Source organism: Grampus griseus (genome assembly GCF_964374135.1).
Source record: "Grampus griseus genome assembly, chromosome: 1".
NCBI classification, from domain to species: domain Eukaryota; kingdom Metazoa; phylum Chordata; class Mammalia; order Artiodactyla; family Delphinidae; genus Grampus; species Grampus griseus.
In genome coordinates this window covers 1,035,822-1,058,984 of record NC_139017.1, presented here as the reverse complement: position 1 = coordinate 1,058,984, position 23,163 = coordinate 1,035,822, and the positions used below count along the sequence as shown (strand labels likewise).

The 23,163-nt window shown below is 50.2% G+C and overlaps 2 protein-coding genes and 1 long non-coding RNA gene across 9 annotated transcripts in view; 2 read left to right on the top strand and 1 right to left on the bottom strand.

Annotated features, from left to right (window-relative positions):
• NAV1 (neuron navigator 1) overlaps window positions 1-8,278 on the top strand; it is a gene marked incomplete at its 5' end in the record, with an annotated part of 148,569 nt that extends 140,291 nt beyond the window's left edge. For all 5 annotated transcript variants that reach the window (XM_082648551.1, XM_082648550.1, XM_082648548.1 and 2 more), the window contains 6 exons: window positions 59-213; window positions 370-441; window positions 877-1,073; window positions 1,531-1,649; window positions 3,048-3,245; window positions 5,078-8,278. In XM_082648551.1, the coding sequence (XP_082504677.1) occupies window positions 59-213; window positions 370-441; window positions 877-1,073; window positions 1,531-1,649; window positions 3,048-3,245; window positions 5,078-5,173 (837 nt within the window). In that variant the 3' untranslated portion in view covers window positions 5,174-8,278. The remainder of the gene's footprint in view (window positions 1-58; window positions 214-369; window positions 442-876; window positions 1,074-1,530; window positions 1,650-3,047; window positions 3,246-5,077) is intronic.
• A 2,473-nt stretch (window positions 8,279-10,751) lies between these two features.
• LOC309824813 lies at window positions 10,752-13,055 on the bottom strand. Its single transcript, XR_014296974.1, has 3 exons — window positions 12,940-13,055; window positions 12,664-12,738; window positions 10,752-10,874 (listed from the first exon to the last, which is right to left on the bottom strand). It is a non-coding gene; the product is annotated as an uncharacterized lncRNA (long non-coding RNA).
• A 174-nt stretch (window positions 13,056-13,229) lies between these two features.
• The window catches only part of IPO9 (importin 9), a 46,736-nt gene continuing 36,802 nt past the window's right edge, over window positions 13,230-23,163 (top strand). Inside the window, exons 1-2 of one of the 3 annotated variants that reach the window (XM_082680598.1) lie at window positions 13,230-13,385; window positions 17,013-17,121. In XM_082680598.1, coding sequence (XP_082536724.1) covers window positions 13,242-13,385; window positions 17,013-17,121 — 253 coding nt within the window. In that variant the 5' untranslated portion in view covers window positions 13,230-13,241. Of the gene's footprint in view, window positions 13,405-17,012; window positions 17,122-23,163 lie in introns of all 3 variants that reach the window. The other 2 variants (XM_082680597.1, XM_082680595.1) reach the window with 2 other exon arrangements.

Sequence of the window (23,163 nt, the reverse complement as noted above, 5' to 3'; positions counted from 1 at the left end):
AGGCTCATCCAGGGGCTCACTGCTCCCGATGTTGACCCACTGCCTCTTCTCATTTCAGGATCTGCAGCTGTATCTCTCCAACCTGGCTAACCAGATAGACCGGGAAACGGGAATTGGGGATGTCCCCCTGGTGATCCTGCTGGATGACCTGAGTGAGGCGGGCTCCATCAGCGAGCTGGTCAACGGGGCCCTGACCTGCAAGTATCACAAATGGTAAGCTGGGGTCGGGACCAGCTGCATCACGGCGGGCAGCAGGGGAGCCCGGGCCAGCCCAAGCTGTGAACTCTCCACGGGCGTCGGGGGAGGGTACGCGGCAGAAAGCGAGCGTTCAGACAAGTCTACGCAAATCTTTTCTCTCTCTTCCCACAGTCCCTATATTATAGGCACCACTAATCAGCCGGTGAAAATGACCCCCAATCACGGCTTGCATCTGAGTTTCAGGTAAGGACTGGGGCCCTGGATGAGCCTTCCAGCCCTACCCGAGTCTGTAAACCAGTTCAATCCAGGATGTGGCCAGAGGAGCAGCAGGAGGAAAGAGAAGTAGCGCAGCCCTGTGGGCTGGGGAGAGAGCAGGTGTGTGTGTGCTGTGGCAGTGCAGGGGGAGACGAGCCACTGAGACAGGAAAGGACTGTAAAGCTGAGAGGTGCGGCTTCATGGCTGAGGTTCGGGTTCTGTGCCCGCACGCCCCCTGTCCAGGCCAGTGAGGTCAGATGGTTACCTGAGGGGGGTCACCGATCCGAGAGTCAGCTCTGCCGCGGCCCTGAGTCCAGCGGACCCCACGGGCATTGGTGGGAGGAGGGGGGGGATGGGCCCGCGGGGGATGAGCCGGACACGCCCCCGCGCACTCCGCCCCACCCTTCGCGTCCCTGGCCGCAGGATGCTGACCTTCTCCAACAACGTGGAGCCCGCCAACGGCTTCCTGGTTCGCTACCTGAGGAGGAAGCTGGTGGAGTCGGACTGCGACGTCAACGCCAACAGGGAGGAGCTGCTGCGGGTGCTGGACTGGGTGCCCAAGCTGTGGTACCACCTGCACACCTTCCTGGAGAAGCACAGCACCTCGGACTTCCTCATCGGTATGGCCCGCCCTGCCATGGCCTCCTGCGCCACACCTGGGGGCCGGGGTCAGGGCACTCCCTTTCCTTCTCATGTCTTCAGCGCATAGAGTCACCGACCCTGTGCCCGAGTCACTGCGCAAGCGCCCCCCAGTGCAGTCCGCACCCTGAGTCAGCCGTCAGAGAGCTGACCCCTCGCCCTCGTTTCCCCACGATTACTGGGAAGGGATTTCGGGGGAGTTTAAAGCTTCCCCTCGCTCCCCCACCTCCCGTCCACCCAGGGAGGCATCGTTCACGAGGCTACAGCCAGGCTCTCAGCTCCCGCCCGTCCTGACGTCAGTCTCAGTTTAGCCCAGCCCAGCGCTTCTTTCAATCCTGTGGTTATGAGACCCTCGGCCAGGTGTAAAGGAGTCAAGGGGTCAGATGAGCAGGGAGAGCAAAGTTCCCGGCCGTCTTCACGGCCCCATCCTCTTCCCAGGCCCCTGCTTCTTTCTGTCCTGCCCCATCGGCATTGAGGACTTCCGGACCTGGTTCATTGACCTATGGAACAACTCCATCATTCCCTACCTGCAGGAAGGGGCCAAGGACGGCATCAAGGTGAGCCCGCCCTCGACTCCGCTCAGCCCAGACACCAGGCTGGCCCACCTCACAGAGCAGAAACAGGGTTAGACACAGGGCCACGGAGATCTTTAGGGTCTCCTCCTGACAGGTCAGGTGAGGCACTGGACAGACCACACTGCTTTCCTGCCTTCGGCCAGCGTTCAGCGAATCGCTCAATGACCACTGACCCTGGGGCCGTGTGTCCAGCCCTAGGCCTTCTGACTCTGCTCTAGGGATCAGGGCAGTTAGAGAAATAATTGAGCAAAGAATTAAGTAAAACCCTATTACAGCCTTAGCTCATTACTAACTACTAATAAAATGTTACTCTGGCCAAGTTATTTAAACTGTTTAATATCCTCATGTGTGAAAAAGGAGGTGGTATAAATTCTGTTCTGCCTAAATCACTGGCAGTGTTGCGAAGGCAAATGAAATACGTGAAAACACTTGTAAAAGTAAAAGTTAGAATAAGAACTTGGTGTGAAAGGAAAATGTCATTTTTTAAAAAAACCTCCTTAGTTTTCTCACCTGTTAATTAGGGCATGATCCAATGACCTGTGATGTGGTGACTAGACCCTACTGGTCACGTATTATCCATAGCAGTAATGTGTTACTGCCTGATGATATGGTAGATTTCTAGAGATGCAATGTATCATTATTTCATTTAATTTGCATTATTATTAATAGTTTTCCAACTTACGTCATTTTTTTAAAGCTCTTTTGTGTTTTTAAAAAATTAATCTATTTATTTATTTTTGGCTGAGTTGGGTCTTTGTTGCCGCGCGCAGGCTTTCTCTAGTTGCAGAGAGCGGGGGATACTCTTCGTTGCGGTGCACAGGCTTCTCATTGCGGTGGCTTCTCTTGTTGAGGAGCACGGGCTCTAGGCGCGCGGGCTTCAGTAGTTGTGGCTCACGGGCTTCAGTAGTTGTGGCTCGCGGGCTTAGTTGCTCCGCAGCACGTGGGATCTTCCCAGACCAGGGCTTGAACCCATGTCCCCTGCCTTGGCAGGCGGATTCTTAACCACTGCGCCACCAGGGAAGTCCCCCGACTTACATCATTTTTACACAGATAATATCTCATTTCAACAAAGGTGAAATTTCTCTCAAGAGGTATTACTAAACTGAAAGAATTTCTTACTTGGAAAATAAAATCGTGGGATTGTAAGATTTGTCCATGCTAAGTTTTAATGCAGTGTGCCAAATTATCCTCCAGAATGGTTTCTACCAATTTATGCCAACTTATTGTACTTCCCTCGTTGGGAAACTCAAAGGAAATCCCACAGGGATCAGAGCCTCGAACTTTAGGTTTGAGGAAGTACACACGCCCTCAGGAGACTCCACGAACAAGCCTCTCATCTGCGGGTCCTCGCCCAGTGATCACATTTCTCCTTCTCTCCAGGTTCACGGGCAGAAAGCCGCCTGGGAGGACCCCGTCGAGTGGGTCCGGGACACTCTTCCCTGGCCATCAGCCCAACAAGACCAGTCAAAGCTGTACCACCTGCCCCCACCCACCGTGGGCCCTCACAGCATTGCTTCGCCCCCTGAAGACAGGACGGTCAAGGACAGCACCCCCAGCTCCCTGGACTCCGACCCGCTGGTGAGTAGAGGCCGCTCTAAGGCAAAAGTCAGAGTGTCACAGAACTGAACCCTCGTCCACAGCCCGCTGGGGCCCGGAGGCCGGGACAAGCATGAGGCCAGGGGGTGGGAAACTCTGACCGTCAGAACCCCGGGCTAAGCTACACAGTGTCACCCGCCAGCAAGGTGTGTGTCCTCTAGCAAAGACCCGGGTCCGCGCGGAGCCCAGGTGGGAACGGCGGCCAGAGCAGGAGAGCAGTGGGACCCACGGGTGCTTGCCCTGGTGCCGTCCTGCGGGCTGCCACGGTCCAGGGGCTTCAGGAGCCCTTGGAAAGTAAGTTGAGACAAGTGACAAACTAGGGGACATGTCTGCAGTGCTTGTAGCCAAGAGAGGACTGACACCCAGAACACGTGACCCTTCCCCCCAAAACTGCCACGCAGAACAACAATGGGCAAAGGAGGCAAGGGGCAGGCGTTGACTAGAGGAAATGCAAAGGGCCAATAAAGGGACTTCCCTGGTGGCGCAGTGGTTAAGAATCTGCCTGCCAATGCAGGGCACGCGGGTTCGAGCCCTGGTCCGGGAAGATCCCACATGCCGCGGAGCAACTAAGCCCGTGAGCCACAATTGCTGAACCTGCGCTCTAGAGCCTGCGAGCCACAACTCCTGAGCCTGTGTGCCACAACTCCTGAAGCCCGCGTGCCTAGAGCCCGTGCTCCGCAACAAGAGAAGCCACCGCAATGAGAAGCCCGCACACCGCAACAAAGAGTAGCCCCCGCTCTCCGCAACTAGAGAAAGCCCGCGCGCAGCAACGAAGACCCAACACAGCCAAAAATAAATAAATAAATAAATAGATTAATTAATTTAAAAAATACTATTTCTAAAAAGGGCCAATACAAACAGAAAAAGACCCTTCCCCTCTCTAATCACTGAGGAGACACGTATTACGACAACTGTTTCACCTTTGCAGAATCGCGTGTGGGGAAGTTCGGACCTTTGTCCTGCTGCGGGGGGCATTTGTCAGTCACTGCTCTGGAGGATGAGTTGGTAGATGGTCTGAAAAACTTAACGTGCACAAACTCCAGGACCTTTTGCAATTTTACCTTTTCGAGTAGCTGATTCCTCTACTTTATTATTTAAATTTTGACCTTGTAGAAAACAGACGTCCTCTGTGTCAAAAGGCTTTTAAATCGGGAAGGTGCTAATATCCTGGAAACGGAGGCTGGAAGGCAGAGCCCTAGAGAGGCAATGAGGCTTCCTTAGCTGAATGGAGAGTCCGAGTCGTGAAGTGTTGAGGGAAACTGAGGGAAGAAGGGCGGGAGGTGGGACTTCCCGGCGGTCCAGTGGTTAAGACTCCACACTTCCAATGCAAGGAGTGCGGGTTCAATCCCTGGTCGGGGAACTAAGATCCCACGTGCCGCGTGGCACAACTCAGGCCCCGCTGAAGCGATGAGGTGGGAACTAGGGAGAAGCAGGTCCTAAGGGCACTGGATGCAGCCGCTGGGCCGTGGTCTGTTACAAGGAGAGCTGTTAGACGGTTTTTGGGCCCTTCCCACCTCCTCCTGGGACTGGCCGGGGAGCGCTGGCACCTTGCAGGGAGGAGGTGGCTCTGCCCTCTGGCCTTCCCTGCACGTCACGGCCAGAGCAGCACCCTACCTGCCCGTCACTCCCAAGGGCTGGTCCCTGCATTCGAGCTTACACACAGGATGGAAGCAGTCATCTTGGCCTCTTCCTGAACCAGCCGCAAACTCTCTGGGCTCTCAGCCCCTTGCAGACGCAGGACCAGACCCACAGCGTGGTTTTCTGTGTTTCCCAAAGTCCCAACTCTCCGTAACTGTCTCTCCGCCCCTCTTTAGATGGCCATGCTGCTGAAACTTCAGGAGGCTGCCAATTACATCGAGTCTCCAGACCGAGAAAGCATCCTGGACCCCAACCTCCAGGCCACGCTCTGAGGGCCCGGCAGCCAGTCGCAGGACAGCAGGACGCGGCCACTGCTGCGTGCAGCCTCCTCTTCCCCGCTTCCTCCTGGGCGCTGGCTCTCTGGCCACGAGGACAGGAGGGGGGAGGTGGAAGGAGGGGGCGGCTTCCTGGTGCTGCACCTTAAAGAACGCCCGGTGGGACTGGTGGGTGGACCTGTGTCCCCAGGTACATTTCCTGGCCTCCTCTTGTGACTTTGGGGAAAAGATGATCCTGGGTCTTTTTCCTTGATTTCTTGTCTCAATTACAAACTCCTGAGCTTTCTGGGGAGGGGTTCAGAAGACATCAAACAAGCCTGCAGTAGTTCCTAACTGATGCTCACAGACAACTCAGAGACACGGCCCCGTGGGGGAATCTGCTGGGGGAGGCGGTGGCTCCCCAGACCTTCCCGCGGACCCTGCCCAGTTCCATCGCCACTGCCAACAGCTCTCCCCGCACCCCAAGATTTGGCTGCAGCCCAGAAAAAGAAGCATGTGATTTAAAAACGTTTAAATCAATCTGTAAAGGGTTTAAAAAAAAAAAAAAGCAAAAGCTGAAGCTGGAGGGAGGAAATCCATTTGCCTGGGCAGGGAGCGTGCCGCCCGCCCTGCCGTCTGGACCACATGGGGGCACCGACGAGACGGCTGTGAGCTGAGAAGCTGCCAGACCCCAGAGGTGCCACCACAGCCTTCAGAGAAGCACCGCCGGCTCCATCTCAGCCTCTAATTTAACACGCATGAGTCAATAAACCCTACTTTTTTTACTTTTTATTTTTGTTTTTTGTTTTGTTTCCATTTTCCCCTCCCATTTGCCTATTTATTCTCCTCCTCTTTTTTTGGTTTGTTTTTTTTCCCATTTCCTCCCACGTCCACGAGATGCTCACGTTGCTTTTCCAAGCCGCTCTTTGGAGAGCCCGATGCCACCTGATTGGTACCAGCTAGACACCTGCCATGCCACTGTGTCTGCCACCCTTGGGGCTCACGTGGGACATGTAGCATTGGCTCAGCAGCGGGACACGAGGGACCTCGAGGTCCCTTTTGAGAAAACACACGCTCTGCCTGGAGCCCGGCAGCCAGCCTCTGGAGGAGAGCGCATCGCCTCACCCTGATACAAGATCTAATCTGAGCTTCCCCGTGGACCGGAGGAAAACCGCAAACTGGAAGTCTCTCTGTCCTGGGGCCTGTGGAGCCCCTCGCTGCGCTATCCTGACGGCGACCGCTTTGCCCAACTGAATCCACAGTCCCCAGCCGGCCTTTACTGTTGGTTTCGAACAAGTGACTAGTCCCTTAGGAGTGGACATCCATGTGAGATGTTCCCAATCAGAATATAAGGAGTTTGATTTGGTGGCAGAGATCTGCCTTCCAAAGGGATCCACTTTTTGCAGAAGTTGCCCTGAAGTTTCGGCAGTCCTAATTCCTTCATCGGACAAGCACTTACAGGGCGCTTACCGTGTACAAGTCACTAGGTTAAAAAAAAAAAAAAAGGACGTGGGCCCTTATGTTCACAGTCTAGCAGGCAAATGTTAACTTCCATTAAATGCACACGTCTCCTTGTTTTCTGGACCGTCAGGATCACCTGAGAAACGGAGCCAAAACCCCAGGAGCCAGCCAACGAGAAGCCCGTGATTAGCTGTCCAGCGCACTGGGTTGCCTGGTGAGGCTGCGGTTTGGGGCTCTGCAGACCAGGGATGTGTGATGAGCCTGGGCCCGAGTGTTTGCTCTTCAGATCCCCAAGTAGCACAAGACCTTATCAGAACCTACAGGCACACTAATCACTAACCAGGATCGCTCTGTCCCGCCAAACCAAGGAGTAGCTGCCTCTGAATCTTCATATCGGAAGACTTTCATTTAGGTCCAAAAGGTGGTCCAGATTGCTCCCTCCAAAAGCTTCTGCATTCACCTGGTGGCTGCCATGGGTGACGGGCTCGTCTCTGCTCGAGACGATGTCTGCTGATGCTGCTAGAGCCGTGGAGACCCCCAGCTCAGCCGGAAAATATGCAATTCTGAGCGGGAAGAGGCTGCTTGTCCAAGGATGGTGCTGACATCACTGCCTTAAGGTCTCTGCCGTGCAGAAGGAGGAAAGCCCCGCAGCTGGGCGTTCTAGCTTGGAAGGACGGGGAGACACCCGAGCGGGCCTTCTCTGGGCTCTGGCCTCTCGTGGCCCCTCCCCGGCTGCAGTCCCGTGGCCGGGCTCAGGCTCCCAGCGCCGTCTCCACCCGGGGGCTGAGCCTTTCTCTCTGTTCTCGGTGCTGCCCAGCCAGTGCCTTCGGTCATGGGCGTTAACTGGCTACTTGAGAAAAAGGAAAGGGGTGACCCTCTTCCTCCATTCCAACTGCCTCAGACCCCCCACAGCGATTCCCGCTTCCCTGGTCACCGTGGATACCACCGCGAAGTTTACGTGGATCCTCAGCGGGCTGGCTCTGGAGGCCTCAGGTTCCGGCGTTTCATCTCCGTTCCCGGGGGATCCACCGCTCTGCTCTCGGCCGACTGCCGCGTTTAGCCCGGGTCTCCAGCCGCCTGCCTCCAGGAAGCGGGATCCCATCTGGCGAAGTGGCACTGCCCCTCCGCCTTCCCTCTGGAGCCTGGGCCCCTGGCTGTGGGCGTGCATCATCCCCCAGGAATCACGGTGACATGGCGACCGGGGCAGGCCGAAACTCCTCACGGTGCTAGGACCCTCGGGGCGCTCATCCCGAGTCCTCTGGAGCTGAAGCCCGAGCCCCACTGCCTCCACCCTGGAATGAGTGGCCAATGCAGACCCACAGCATTCTTTCCCACCTACGCCCTTGCTTCTGGGTCGAGACCACTGGGATCCCTCAGAAAAGAAAAGCTGGGTCCCAGGGCTAAACTCGCAACGCCCAGCACCTTGAGAAGAAGCCGGCCTCTCCAGGACTGGAGTGTGTGCCCTCCCCCCCCAGCCCCCAACTCCTTTCCTCACCAAAGCCGGCGAGCAGACCACGTGGCTCAACGCCCAGCCCCGCTTCAGGGCAGAGGTGCGGCCGCGGCCCCTCGTTCCTGGATGAAGGAGACCAACGCGTTTTGTCCAGTGTATTTGTCCTCAGCCCCTGCCTAGGCACGAAAAATAAAGTACTAGGTGATGGAGGCCAGCAGAGGACCCGATGTCTGTGTGTGTCTCTCTCACAAGAGCAGCTGACTGCTGCCACTCCCTATTTTCTGAGCTTCACCGAGTATTTTTTAAAACCTCTGCTTTGAGGCAGCTCTGCGGTGCTTATCTCTGTGTGTGCGTGAGTGTCAGCCCAGCATCTTTGTCACGTGGTCGAAGCCTCGGGAAGCTGCAGGGAAGTTGGGTTTCCTGAGGCCCTGGGGAGCCCCTACTGCAGAGTCCTTAGTGATTGACATGCTAAGCTTTGGTCACATGCTAAGCTTTGGTTCTGAATTACCAACCTTCTCACTCATCTATCCATACTCCTTAAGGACCCAAGACAAAATAGTGATTTTTTAAAAATTTTTTATTTCTTGCTTTCTGGTTTTCCTGGTTTGGGCCTAATCTCACCATTTCTTCGCTCCTAGCTCCCTGAGACAAGAGGGGCACTCTTCAGTCTCTGAGGTCACTTTATTTCCTGTACTTTTCCAAGAGGGGGAAGAAAGCGGCGGTGACCTGCGCCTTCCCACCAGCACCTCACACACACCAACCCTGCACAGGGGTGAAAGTTGCCTGCGTGAGTGGGGCTTGGCCCCGTAAGCTGGGATCAGGGCGAGCCTCCATGCTGCGTTAGGGACCCTTTATTGCAAGGCGTTTGGGAGAGGAAGTGCACCTGTCCTAATCACACATTGACGAGGCATTCTTCCTAGGGCTAAAGTCATCTGGGTCACCAAATGTAACTTCTCATCATACTTTTTTCCCTTACCTAAGGGAAGCCATACCTAAGCTGAAGCTAGTGAGTAGACTCTAGTCTACTAGTAAGCAACCCCCCTCAACGGATGGGATGCTAGTGAGTTCTGTCCACGGCCCCCACCAAAGAGGCCGTAAGAAAATGGTCTTAGGGACACTGTGTTCCCAGAATGCCAAAGCCTGAGGATAATGCCCTTTATAATTGAATCCGTTTTATATATTCATGAGCCCTCAGTCAACCTGATCAGGGGTATAGGGGGCCGCCACCTTGGCTTGCTCACTGCTGAGGGTCCTTGTGTGCGTGTCAGCTCCAGCCACAGACCCTGCGAGAGACGGCATAGTCTGAATGTGAGGCCACCAAGAGAAATTTGGAAGCTGCAGAAATACCAACACAGTGGAAAATTAGCCTGTGTGTACTGGATCCTCCCCGTTTGGTGTTTTGGTTCTTAGTGGTTATGCCACGGAGAGTTTTGTGTGATAGGCATGGTCGTGGAAGTAAGTGAACACTTGGTCCCTTGATTCATCTCTCTCTCTCTTTTTTTTTTTTTTTGGCTGTGCCCCTCGGCTTGCAGGATCTTAGTTCCCTGACCAGGGATTGAACCCAGGCCACAGCAGTGAAAGCGCTGAGTCCTCACCACTGGACCGCCAGGAAATTCTCACCTCTTTCATTTCTTTTTTTTTTCTTTTTTTGTCTCCTCTCAACTATTTATTCTGACTTCTAGACAAGCGAGTTAATTGGATAGGCCCCCGTGACAGACATTCCCTACTCAAATTCATAGCTTTCTGCCAAAACAACATATTGTGTGCTGCTATATTTTCTGCGTCGGAACTGGGAGCTGACGCCCACCTCTTTCATTTCTTAATATGTTCTTACATATGTTTCCAGACCAGTAGCGTTGGCAGCATCTGAGGACTTGTTAGAAATGAAGTTCTCAGAACCCATCCCGGACCTGTTGAATCAGAAACTGGGGAGAAGCCCCAGTGATTCGTGTTTTAACAAACCTCTTGGTAATTCTGCTGCACACTACAGTTTGCAGCTCACTGTGTTAGGGAAAGCCAAGGGTCAGAGTCCCCACACTGGGGCTTTAGGACCAAAAATAAGGTCCTCGGTTATAATTCAGACTTTAACATTAGTTTCAGAGTGTTCTCGTGCTTCCTCATGATTCTGTTCTTCCTTTCATTTAACAGAAAGGACGGGTATGTGTGCCTTTGGGCAGAAGTTAGGGGGGAATGCTTGCATCTCCTAGTCAAACACAACCTTCAGAGAGAAATGTCATGGCTCTGAGATTCCTAGGGGCTTCCCAGGGGGATGTAGTGGGAGAGCTCTTCCAGGTAGCTCTTCGGCTGGGTGACGTGTCTACTCAGCCTTTTTCTGGTGATATAATAGGATGAGAATGGCTTAAAAATGTGACTTGCATTTCCATGAAAACTTGTTCTCTTAGCAGCATCCCTCACCCTTGCCCCAGTTCTAAAGGGCACTGCCAGGTCTGAGAACCTGCGAGAACCTCCTGCCTGCCCCCCCCCACCACACACACACCCCGGCCCTGCTCAGTCCGCAGGAGAAAGGTTGAGGCAGCGGAGTACCAAGTCGTCGGGGTCATCCATCCTCTCCCCGCACCGGGACACACAACTACTCATGGCGACAGAATAAAAAAAAATTTTTTTTAATCTAAAAGGAGCTTCATATCTTTCCAAACTCACAGACCCCCACTGGTGGGGCCTTGTGGGAGATGAGGTGCGTACAACTGGTTTTGTTTCAAGTTTGTCCGTTTTCCTCGTGAGAGCACTTGTGGGTGGAGGACGAAGAACCATCTGGCATTGGGCCTCCTGGGCTCGGGGACCCAGCAGCTGGAAGAGCACGAGAAGGCGAGTGAAGCGCTGCACTAAAGTCACCCCGGGCCCTTTGTCCAGCTCCTGCGGGCTCTCCCCGCATCCAGGCCATGTCTTGTGTCTCCAGACAGAAGATGTGGATGGGAAGGCAGGGGTTCCCATCCCAGTCCCATCCCAGCCCGTCTCTGGGCCACTGCTGTGCGAGGGCCTCCCACTTGCTGTTTTTTGGGTTTTGGTGTTTTTTTTTTTTTTTTAACAGAACAATCTTTTTCTCAAATGAATTACAGCCCCTGCTGGGTTCCTTTCCTTGTCCCTAACGCACCCGTCCCCGTTTTAGGCAGTGCTGTTTGTGTGATGGAATCTTGTTTCTCAAACGCATGGCGATCCTCAGGTGGAAGGTGGGCAGGAATCTTTGTAACACTTTTTTTTTTTAATTTATTGTGCACAAACCCCCAAACCTGGATATGTGTGTGTGTCTGTGTTTATGGTTTTTATCACTGGCCCTCCCTCTTTCAACCTACCCCCCTTTATATCTGATGTAGAGAAAGTGAGCCGTTGTACATAGTTGCGGTAACAATCATAAAGAGAGCTGGGCCGTGCCCTCGGTGATTCATCTTAAATAACAAAGTGGTTGAAAGTTAAGTCCATGCCGGGCCACAGAAGAGGCCTTCCTCCATCGCTGCCGGAGGCCCCTCACCTGGGCCCTCTGTCCATCAGGCATGTCTCCTCCCACCAAGAGTCACCTGTTTGACGCCATTTGCATTTCAATAAAGCTATCTTCTGTGTTGCCCTATTGCTCTCTCCAGCTCCCTCTGTCTGGTTTCTGTTTCCATTTATCTTCTGGCCTGTGCCTTTGATCGGGAAGGTCATTTGCCAAACCCAGAGGTAAGAGCCAGCTGCCTGGATATCTGATCCTCAGCCCTAAGCAGGACCCTCTCGGCCCCTTTGGTTGAGGGTGGGGTGGGGTCCTGCTTGCAGACTGGACGCAGCCTCCTTCACCAGAACTCGAAACGTCCAGCCCAGACCTCGGGGCTCTTTGAATCCTCCCTCCACTGCCTCGATGTTTGAAAACATACCACCCTCTGGACTTGCCTAAGTTTTCTTCTTGGGGTAAAAGTGACTAAACCTCTGAGAAAAGAAGCTGTTCTAATAGAGTTCTGCTTCTGGCCACTGAAAGAAGGAAAATAGGAAGTCCTACTCTGCCCTACTGTGGAACTGTGGTGTCCAAAAGGGCATCTTTCCCCCACGAAATTGTGGTGACACAAGCCACCTCTGCCCTCTAGTAGGAGGTGGCAAGTGGGTTTAGAGCTCTCCTCAAAATAAATAATCGAGGAATCATTCTTTCGGAAGAATACTCAGCCGAGGTGACTTAATTCCTGTGATCAGCTTAGCCTCTGAAGTCTTAGAACTGGGCTAGGAATCGCTAACTGGTTTTCTTTGCCACTTGAGAAGGAGTCGTGGTTCCTAGAAACGTTTTCAAGACACTTAACCTGAACAGCTTACTAAGAAATGCCTGTTCCCATTTGCTCTGACCCTGGCACTCCAACGACAGCCCCATCCCTGTGCCGCCGCGTGCTTGCCCCTGCCCTGCCTGCACTGCTAACCCCTCTCTCAACAATCCTCTCCGCTTGCTCCAGGCTTTAGGAGTGTCTCTGCATCTTGAGCCATGTCCCCGAGCAGCCCGGGATGGCCATACTAACTACTTAGCCCTCCACCCTGTAAGGTCCAGCCATAGTTTCCCTGGAAAAAAACTTTATACTTTCTCAGCTAGTGGGACTTATTCTCAACAGGACTTGTAAGCACTTACCCTGGACGGAATTCCCTTTCCCACGCCGCTCTTTCCTGGCCAGCCACGGTCCAACCTTGAGGTTGGTTCATCCACCTGAAAAACCAATGGACTCCCCACTGCCCAGTCGACGCAGATTCCTTCCCCCGACCTTTGGATTCCTGAGGCTAAGAGATGAAGACTCTCACTTGTTTCGGGGCAAAAGCGGTTGGTTTGAAAGAGAAGCTAATTCCGACCCTCTCCTTAAAGCCTCGTCCACCCATCCCCATCCCACCCTCTCCTGACTTAGTATCTTACGCGTGCAGAACCGGTGCATGTGGAGTCAGAGGTCACGAGCTGCGCTCCCGGCAAGGCTGCTCAGCCGCCGTTAAGCGGCAGGAGAAACCCCACTTCCTGGCCCCCCGCCCAGGTTCCTGCGGAGACGGTGCAGTTCTCGTTCCCGCGGCAGGTGGCGCTGTCTCCGGAGGCTCGGGCCTCGGCCCTGCCCCCGCGCGCTTGCCCGGCCAGTGCGCAGGCGCGGCGTCGCGGATTGGCCGCGCGCAGGAGCCGTCCGGCGGCGGCGGGTTGGGCCGCGGGGCTGGCGCGCGGCGCGGAGCAAGATGGCGGCGGCGGCGGCAGCTGGTGCGGCCTCCGGGCTGCCGGGGCCGGTGGCCCAGGGGCTGAAGGAGGCGTTGGTGGACACGCTCACTGGGATCCTGTCCCCGGTGCAGGAGGTGCGGGCGGCCGCCGAGGAGCAGATTAAGGTGCTGGAGGTGACGGAGGGTGAGTGAGGCGGGCCGTCGCGAGGGCGGCGGGTCTGGGCCGCGCTGACCACTGGCCGCGCTTCGGCCGGAGGCTGGGCCCGGGGAGGTCGGGGGCCGGGGAGGCCTGGGGCCGCTGGGGCCCGGCCGGGCGGAGCGCGGGGCCGGGGGCACCGGGCCGGAGCGCGAGGCCGGAGTGGGGGCGGGGGCTGGGGCAGGGGCGCGTTCTCCGCCGGACGGTGGGCCTGGGCGCGGCTGTCAGCTGGGGGCCTGGCGGGGCCTCCACATGTTTCCCCGGGAATCAGTCATGCCTGTGCGGCCGCCTCCCCTCCCCGCCGCGTCCCCGCCGGTTTTCGGAGCGGCCGGCACTGTTCGGAGGAGCCGATCGTCCTTTGTCTTTGTGTCTTTGTCCCCCTCCTCCTATTGGAAGCTTGAAAGTGATGGAGGAGAAAACAAGCCGTTGGCTTGAGGTTGTCCTTCAGTTCCTGCCGAGCGGGCCTTTCTCCAGGCCCGGGGCAGCCACGCTCCGAAGAGCATTAGATCCCGAAACAGGAGGAGGGAAATCCGCTCGGGGTTTATGTCAGGAATACGTCTGGCCTGTCGGGGCTTCAGTGGCAGAACTCCAAACCTGCGGACTCCTCCAGCTCCGCAGGACGGTCCCACCACCTCTCAGAGTGTCCGTAGGAGTTGGCCCGCCTATGGACTGAGGGTTTTTATTGAAAAGAACTTAAGACAAAGCTCACTTAAATTTAATTTTATATTCTCTCGCAGCATGAGAGAGCTCTTGAAGAACTAAATTATCTCTATTGGAAATACGTTGCGATTTGGGATCTAGCAGGTTAAGGACCATTTTGAAGGCCCAGTTGTAATTGTCATTGTCTTGTGAAATGTCAGATCCTATAAGAGGAGCTGTGCACAGATTGACCTGTAGGAGTTATTACAGCCTACTAGGTGAAATTCCTTTATTCACGCTAACGTGTCTGCCTCCCCTGCGTGTGAAGGAGAAAGGGTGACAGAGCAAAGGAACCTCATCACATTCAAGTTGCTACTTGAATAAAGTTGAAGGTGCCCCAGGCATAGGTCTGGTGCTTTCCTACAAAAGGTGAACCTTCGCTCGTGTTTGAACTGTCCAGCAGCAGCTCCGATTGGGCTCTGATCCCTTCGACTCTAGCCAACACCATGGTCTCATCTAGGCAAAGTCAGTTATCATCTTCTTGAGATCTTCTTGAAGTTCTCCTGTCCTACTTCGTCTTTTGGGGTCTCAAAATAAGAAATTAAACAGAAGTGCAGAATTTTGCATTTGATCTAGGCCACTGATGGGAATAGATTCTCTCTCTCCCTCTCACACACACGCCCCATAAGTTACCGGCAACCTGTTACCAGTGTGCTGCGAGCCGTGGAGAGGCTTTGACACGGCAGCCTGCTGTTGGTGACCCAGTAGGAAGGCATGTGACTCACAGGTTTGGGATGTGATGTGCAAGGTTGAATCAAGTCTGTGGAGTTGAATGTGGTACTTTGGACCCTTTGGGGGTTGTTTGTGTTTTTAAATAGTCTAATTTCTTTTGTTTATTGAAAAACTATAGAAATCCACCCCTTTCAGTAACCTCTTTTTGAGATGGCGGATGGTGATCCGTTCCTCAGATACAGTACCTTGCTTCTCTCCTTTCCTCTTCCTGTGGCCTTTCACAAGTTGTTTTTAGCTGTGGGGTCCCGAGCACCTCCTGTCTTCTCTTCAGTCTGAATGTCACACATTTCCTTTGCGCGACCAGTTTCTTTTCCTTTAATGAAAGCAGAGTACATGCCTTCCCAGCCCGGCTTTAGCCAGCAGTCTGTCCTGAGGACGCACGCAGGGCATTGCTCCCACTGTTAGAACACCCTGCAGGCCTAGGCGAGCAGCCGTTCCTGCAAGTGAATGAATCTTTTCCACGCCTTTGGAGCTGCTTCATGTTTTAGTTTTATCCTAGTAGAAGAAACCTTGCTTTCTGGTCCTAGGAAACACATTTCCTTAAAACTTGGAGTTGATGGGGGATCTGGGGGTTGGTGTCTATTATTATGTGTGTTCTTTCAATCCTTTTTTGGTTCCAAGAGGCCCAAGATTGGATGACAACCAGATCTGGTTGTGTCTAGTCCCTCTGTCCCCTCAAATAGCCACACTGTCTTTAGGAGCCTTATTATTGCCTCACGTGGGAGGCTGGTCCCAACTGATCCTGAAGATTAACCCATCTATTCCCTTTGACAAAGGGAACAATTTCTAATTTAATTTGGGGGGAAAGACACAGGTCAGCTGTCAACTCTCTGTTAAGTGGACAGATAAGAGAGGTGGCCATGCTCTGACCAAATTCTAGAGTAGAGGGGATTTTAAGAAGCAGTTATCTTAGAAAATTGAGGTGCCGGAGCCCAAAGTACATCCAGGTCATTCAGTCTGCCAGCTGGTATTTTCCGGGAAAAACTTGCCTATTATCAGTTACCATGTTTCCCAGAATGGGAACCTGTCCTCTTAAGCCAAGAAACGGTATGTATGTCAGAGACCCACCTGACTTGTACAGTGGGCTAATTTTGAAAGGATGAAGATAGGCTGCGCCCACCAGCCTGCTCTCCTGGGATGGTCTTCTTCAGTCCCTGTGCTTGCTGTTTTCCCTAGTCACTTGGAATCTGAGGGAAACCCAGCAAACCTTTCTGACTAGTGAAAGCCTGTTTCACAGGGCTCAGTGGCAGAGAAGATGGTGCCACTAGCCACCTTCTTCAGACAGCACTCACATCCTGAACTGAGAAACTTATTACTTGAAAGTTGGAGGTTCCTCTGCTATACAGTATTCCAACAGAGCATTGGTACCCTTTTGTTTCCTTAGGAAGACTGAGAGTTTGAGTTTTATCAACAGGGTTTGTAGGAATTTAGCTCTACCTCAGTAAAGTAAGAATTAGTCTGTTTGATCTATTAGAGCATTCTTCTAATTCCATTTTGTTTACTAGGTGGGATCATATCAAGCATCTTATGAACACAGTATTTAAAGAGAAGGAAAGTTTGTGAACTGCCAAAGGTCTCTTACGTCAAAGTCTAATGTTCTCTCCTCAGCTTTATGAGCTCTTTTTCGTGTGACTTATTATGAGATCGTGACTTTTGACAATGTCAGCTCTCTTTTTTTGGTGTACTTATGCTTGACTTTTTTTACATCTTAGAGCGAAGTTATTTGCTTTTCTTTCCTCTCTGTTTACCGTCCTCTAAGAGCAGCCTCACCTGAGCGGTGGAAGGTGTTGCTTCCATTCTGAAGCTTTAATTCTCCAGGCCAGCCAGTGTAGCAGAGCCTTTCTTATATGACTAGATTTAGGCCCCAGGTCACTTTCTTCTTTTAGTCACTTCTTGTGTCTGTTAGAAATGAAGACGTTTGGCCTTGACTTAGTCTCTTCTGTCTTGCTCCCAGCAGATGTGTCACAGAAGATACATTTTTTCTTTCCTCCCACCACCATTATATTGAGCTGGGGAGGGGGCATTATCTCTCCCTCGCTTTTCCTGACATCCAACGCTGCCGAGATATCTGTGTTGATTCCCCATCTTAGGTGCCTAGAGAGATGATCCTGCTGGTGGAAGTTTGCTTTCTGGTTCTCATGGGCGCTTTTCTGGCTCTCTTCCAGTGTAGCGTAAGCACTGTCACCTGCGAAGGGAGCCCTCCAGGATCCAGACGCACTCCTGGGCGTGTGGCGGGCACTGAGCCGAGCGGAAGGCGGCCACGCTCGGAAAAAGGCCAGTGGTGCAGTTTTCTTTTTCCTTTCAGCTGTGGTTTTGTGAAAAACCCTGTGAGAAAGGGGGACTTCTCCAGAGCTCTCCTCAGAACTCCCTCCTTCCCAGACAGTCCCTGTCCCCAGTTCTTCCTAGTAGGAGCCTTCCTGACTGTCCAAGCCTCATGTCTCCAGTCGACCCTTAAGACCAGGAGCATGTGTTTCTCAGTTTATCCTTTCTCCTCCATGCTCTCCTTTGGATCTTCCCTTCTCAGCCAAGTTATAGAAGGATCGTGTTTTTGCCAAGTGGGGTGAAATGAGAGAAAGAGGAGTGAGGAAAACCAGAGAGGGCGGCAGAGACTAAAAGGCTAGAGAATGATTAAGGAGAGAGAGCAAAAGATTCCTTAGGAAGTCAGAGGCTACCATTTTGGGTTGGATTAAAGGTTAATCCAGAACCACTTAGAGTCAGGGTACAAACCCAGGTTAACCCAACAGGTCTGTCCTTATTCACCTTGGGAAAGGGAACTAGAGAAATTAAATTTCTTAACGAAAATGGCTTTAGAAAGCTAACTTCATACAGCCCACTTGAGAATGTCCCCCTTTGGCCTAACTTCACAGATTGAATCTTAGTTTAATCTGTAATTGGTCCTTTTCAAGCAAGACAGAATAAAACAGCTCTGTCTGTCTGTGTCTCTTGTATTTTCCCTGCCTTAATCATTCCAAAGTAAGTTATTCAGCTGTTCTTTCTAATGCTTTCTAAAGAAATTACGTTAATTTCAGAAAAACTGGAAATCCCCCAACACACACTAAAATATAAGGACTTTTTTCTTTATGGATATACTTAGTTATACTTCATCAAAGAATATCGTATGATCTCTGTTAAGTGAATATCTGTAAGTAGGATTGTTCCTACTTCACAGAAGTCGTCAGTGGATGAGGCAGTGGTGTTGGTCAGAGTTAAAGTAAGTCAGAGCAACTGAGCGTTTTTTCTGGCGTTTCATCCTGTGAGTTTTGCAGAGCACAGAGTTCATCGCCCGCACACCACCACTGTCACGTCTTGTCAGTGATGCTTCATACAGCTTTTAAGTAAACTAAACTAACTAAAAATAAAATTAGATTTTATGATAGGAAACTTTTATGGCGACTGATATCCTGTATTTCTAATGGGTATATGGTCTAGACAGACTAAATTAGGTTAAATAAAATAATAATTGATATTTTCCCTCATATCTCCCTGTAACCTAATGCACATGAGCTCTTTGTCTTTGAATTTGGGGGGTTTCCAAACCAGAGTTGATCGTGTCACTGTTTTTGAAACTCTGGGAGCCTGGAGGAAAGAAAATCTATTCAGTTTATCCATTCTGTTTGAAAAATTTGTCTTTAGATGATCCTCTTTGAAGATTTTCTTTCCCATTAAAGCTTTTGAACAGAGAATCATGTTTTTCGAACTTTCGAGCTTCTACTTTCGAACGTGGAGGAAATAAACTTTCAGAGACAATCCATTCTATAATGCTTGTTGTGGGTATGAGTCCCCTGGCTGACTTAGGCTCCTGGGCTCCCACATGGATCTTAATCTTCTGATGATCCCTCACTCTCACCACCTTTTACAGTCTCAGTGATGCGTGACGCACGGTGCTTGGTGGAAATCGGGGTGTGATCTCTGATAGGTCCCTGGACGAGAGGAATTTAAAGATGATGTTATAGAATGAAGGGCTCCCAGCTGTCGCGACCCTCAGCAGAGTGCGAGCACTCCCGGCGCTCAGACGGAAAGCGTGTATTCACACTAAGCTTTTCTTCAAAAAGAGTGAACTTGAGGTTCTCAGGTGGATGAGAAAGGACCCCTGTGTAGAGTTTGCCTGGTCTTCCTGCTGTAATGGCTCTTCTGGTCGGTGGGAGTGTGGACTGACGGAGAAGGCCTGCTTCCTCCTCCCTTCCCCTTCTGTGAGCCTCGGCGCAAACCCGACGGCAGCATCTGTGCTTACTGGGAGGAAATTACTCAGATTAGTTTAAGCTTTATAGTCTCCACTCGTGTTTCAAGCCCTCCTCAAAAAAAGTCCTCATTTACACCTCAGTGTCTTTTTCACACCTTATGATTAAAGATTTTGTTTATCTTGATCTCATTACTTTGTCCCTGTAGTGATGATCCAGAAATTGTACTCTTGGCAGGAACATTAAAAATGCATATCAGAGTGGTCCATGCAAAAATTATTGAAACAGTGCTGTAAAAGAAAATACTGCGTGGCCTGGATAATTTGTGAATATGTTTATAGTCATTCTGAAGGACCTCATATAGGCTCGTCAGAATTGGTTGACAGTATCCAGGGAGCTAAGCCTGGGTAGACAGTGACGTTCTTAGCAGACTTAGGGCCATAAAGTTAGCATCCATTGTCACACCAAGTATCTGAAGTCAGAGGAAGTCTGGGAGCCTTACAGAGCGTTACAAGTGCTCTTTCTCTCTCTCTCTTTTTTCTTTTTTTTTTGGCCACGACATGCTGGGATCTTAGTTCCCTGACCAGGGATCGAACCCATGCCCCCTGCAGTGGAAGCTCGGAGTCTTAACCACTGGACCGCCAGGGAAGACCCCACACATGCATTTTAGAGTGCTTTTTTCCATTAAACTTGAACATTGGTTGGTATCCAAGTGGTGTTCCTAAGTTATGTCTGGCTCATCTGTGTTTTAGTCCATTTGGAAAGTTGATTCCCATATCTTTGGGTTGTAGGCACCTACTGTTTATTCTGTTAAAAATGGGGTTTTTAGACTTACCAGAGGCTGAAGTCGCCAGATTAACCCTAAGAATTAGAATGGATTTCAGCATCTTTAGCGGTAATTCTGCAGGTGTGAAGTGTTTGCTTGTGATTTAATCACTTAATAAATGCTTTAGAAAGAATGTGGCGGCTTTTTCGGTGGTCTTGCAAAAATTTTCCTTTCCTGAGTGAAATGATAGGTGCCGTAAGGTTGTATCAGTAACTGAAGCTTAAAATAAGGGTGTAATAAGAAAGAGTTAAGAATCTAAGAATTCAGTAAGGTAGCGTAAATTAAAAATACAAAAAATTAAAATATAAAAACCAATAGCCTTCATATACACAAACAGTAAAAGGTTAGAGAATATAATGGTGTTTTTTTAAAAACCCTTTACAATAGCAACAAAAAGATTAAATACTTAGGAATAAAATTAACAGGAAACGTGCAAAAACCTATTAGGGGAAACTTTTTAAACATTCCTGAAAGCCTTAAAAGCAGACATGAAATGGAAAGGTGTGCGCTGTCCTTGGATAGCACAGCTCAGCATTCTAGATGAGTGAGAAGGGTTGATTCTGAAGTTCATAGAAACATAAGCTTGGAAGAAATAGCTCCAAAAACACCAAAAAAGGAAAACTGTGAGGAGGGACTAGTTCTACAAGACATTAAAACATTATGTAAAGCCTCTATAATTAAAATAAGCAGTGTGGCACTGGCACGCAAATAGGCAAATAGAACTGTGGAATAAAAAAGAAAGTCCAGAAGTAGACACGAGTAACTATGGAAATGTAGTATTGATAAAGGTGGCATCTCAGATCATTGGGGTAAAGATGGACCTTTTAATAAAGGTGCTGGGACAATTGGGTGGCCATTTGGAATTAGATCAGTATCTCACACCAGACAAAAAATTAGCTTCAAATGATTAGGAATCTAAATATTGAAAACATGAAACCATAAAAGTTTTAGAAGAAAGTATGGGTGAATTTTTCTTTATCCTTGGCATAAAGAAAGGCTTTCTAACTATGACTCAAAATCCGGAGGCAGTAAAAGGTTGATAAATTTGACTACATTAAAATTTTAATTTTCATGACAAAAAACACCATATAAAAAGTCAGTACCAACAAAACAAAATTATACCTAGGCCTATCATATTCAAACTGCAGAAGACCAAAGACAAAGAGAATATCTTAAAAGGAGTGAAAATAGTGCCTTACCCATAGAGGAACAAGAATTAACAATTGGGCTTCCCTGGTGGCGCAGCGGTTGAGAGTCCGCCTGCCGATGCAGGGGACACGGGTTCGTGCCCCGGTCCGGGAAGATCCCACATGCCGCGGAGCGGCTGGGCCCGTGAGCCATGGCCGCTGAGCCTGCGCGTCCGGAGCCTGTGCTCCGCAACGGGAGAGGCCACAACAGTGAGAGGCCCGCGTACCGCAAAAAAATAAAATTAAATTAAAAAAGAATTAACAATTACATTGGACCGCTCTTCAGAAGCCATATAAGCGAGAGAAGAGTGGGGTGAGATATCTCAAGTGAGGATAGAAAAATATTACCACCTAGAATTCTGTATCCACTGAAATCAGCCTTCAAAACTGAAGCATTAAGACTTTCTCAGACAAACAAAAATTGAGGGACTTCATTACTAGCAGACCTGCCCTGCAAGACATGTGAACAGGAGTTCCTGAGGGAGAAGGGAAATTATACAGTAGAAACTTAGATCTCAAAACAAGCTCAGAAGAAATAAATAGAGATGAAAATTTAAGTCAGAAGACAGCTGACAAAGTGAGAGAAATTTTCACAGCATATACCACAGACAAAAGGATAATATCCTTAATATATAAAGAACTCTTAAAAATTGAGAAACAAAGGACCAAAACCTCAATAGAAAAATGAGGGGGTGGGGCATGGACAGAGAACTCACCCCTCCTCCTAAGTGTCATTAAAAAGGCACTCAAACACACACAAATAGTTTAAAGTCCCTCATGATTTAGAGAAATACAAATTAAACAACATTAAGATATCATTTCTCCTCTATCAGACTAGCAAAAATTTTAAAGCACGTTCTGTTGGTGAGGTTGTAGAGAAACACTTTTTTTTTTAACTTATTTATTTATTTATTTATTTTTGGCTGCGTTGGGTCTTCGTTGCTGCGCGCGGGCTTTCTTTAGTTGCAGTGAGCCGGGGCTACTCTTCGTTGCGGTGCGTGGGCTTCCCATTGTGGTGGCTTCTCTTTGTCGCAGAGTATCGGCTCTAGGCGTTCAGGCTTCAGTAGTTGTGGCATGTGGGCTCAGTAGCTGTGGCTTGCAGGCTCTAGAGCACAGGCTCAGTAGTTGTGGTGCACAGGCTTAGTTGCTCTGCGGCATGTGGGATCTTCCCGGACCAGGGCTCGAACCCCTGTCCCCTGCATTGGCAGGCAGATTCTTAACCACTGTGCCACCAGGGAAGTCCTGGAGAAACACTCCTTAACAGTGCTAGTGGGAATGCACATTGGTGCAGTCCTTCTGGAGGGAAATTTGGCCACACCTGACAACACTACAAACACACTTTTGACCCAGCAGTCCCAGTTCTGGGAATCTACCCTGAAGATACACATTTAACAATATAAAAATACATGCTGCACACTATTATTTACTGCAACATTGTTTATAAAAGCAAAATAATTGAAAGCAGTCTAGCTGCCCATATGTAGGAAAATGGCTGAAAAAAGTATGTGTATCCATACAGTGGTATATTATGCAGCCGTAAAAAAAGAATAAGGAATCTTGAGGAACTGTTTTGGAATGGTTTCCAGATTATAATGTTAACTGAAAAAAAGCAAAGTGCAAAAGAGTATAATATACTACTTTTCATGTAAACAAGAGGATACAAGAAAATACACATGTATCTGCTTGTTTATGCAAAAGAAATACCAAAAAGATAAACCAGAAACTGATTGGTTATCTATGTGGAGCGGCTGGAGAGAGGATGGAAGGAAGTTGTTAGGGATGAGGAGGGGGCATATGCATTCTTGTGTAGCTTTAACTCTGAGAATCATAATATAGTTTTACATACCTCCCAAAATAAGTAAATAATTAAAATCAAACAATGGAAGGGTACAATTAGTAACACATGAACCTAACTGTATTACAGATGAACAGTGTAACTACTACTAGGTGTTGTGGGAGGAAAGAGCTAACCTAAGTAACTTTGGAAAACAGTATTTTGTTTTTTTGTTTTTTAAATTTTATTTATCTTTGGCTGCGTTGGGTCTTCGTTACTGCTCACGGGCTTTCTCTAGTTGTGAACAGGGGCTACTCTTCATTGCGGTGCCTGGGCTTCTCATTGCGGTGG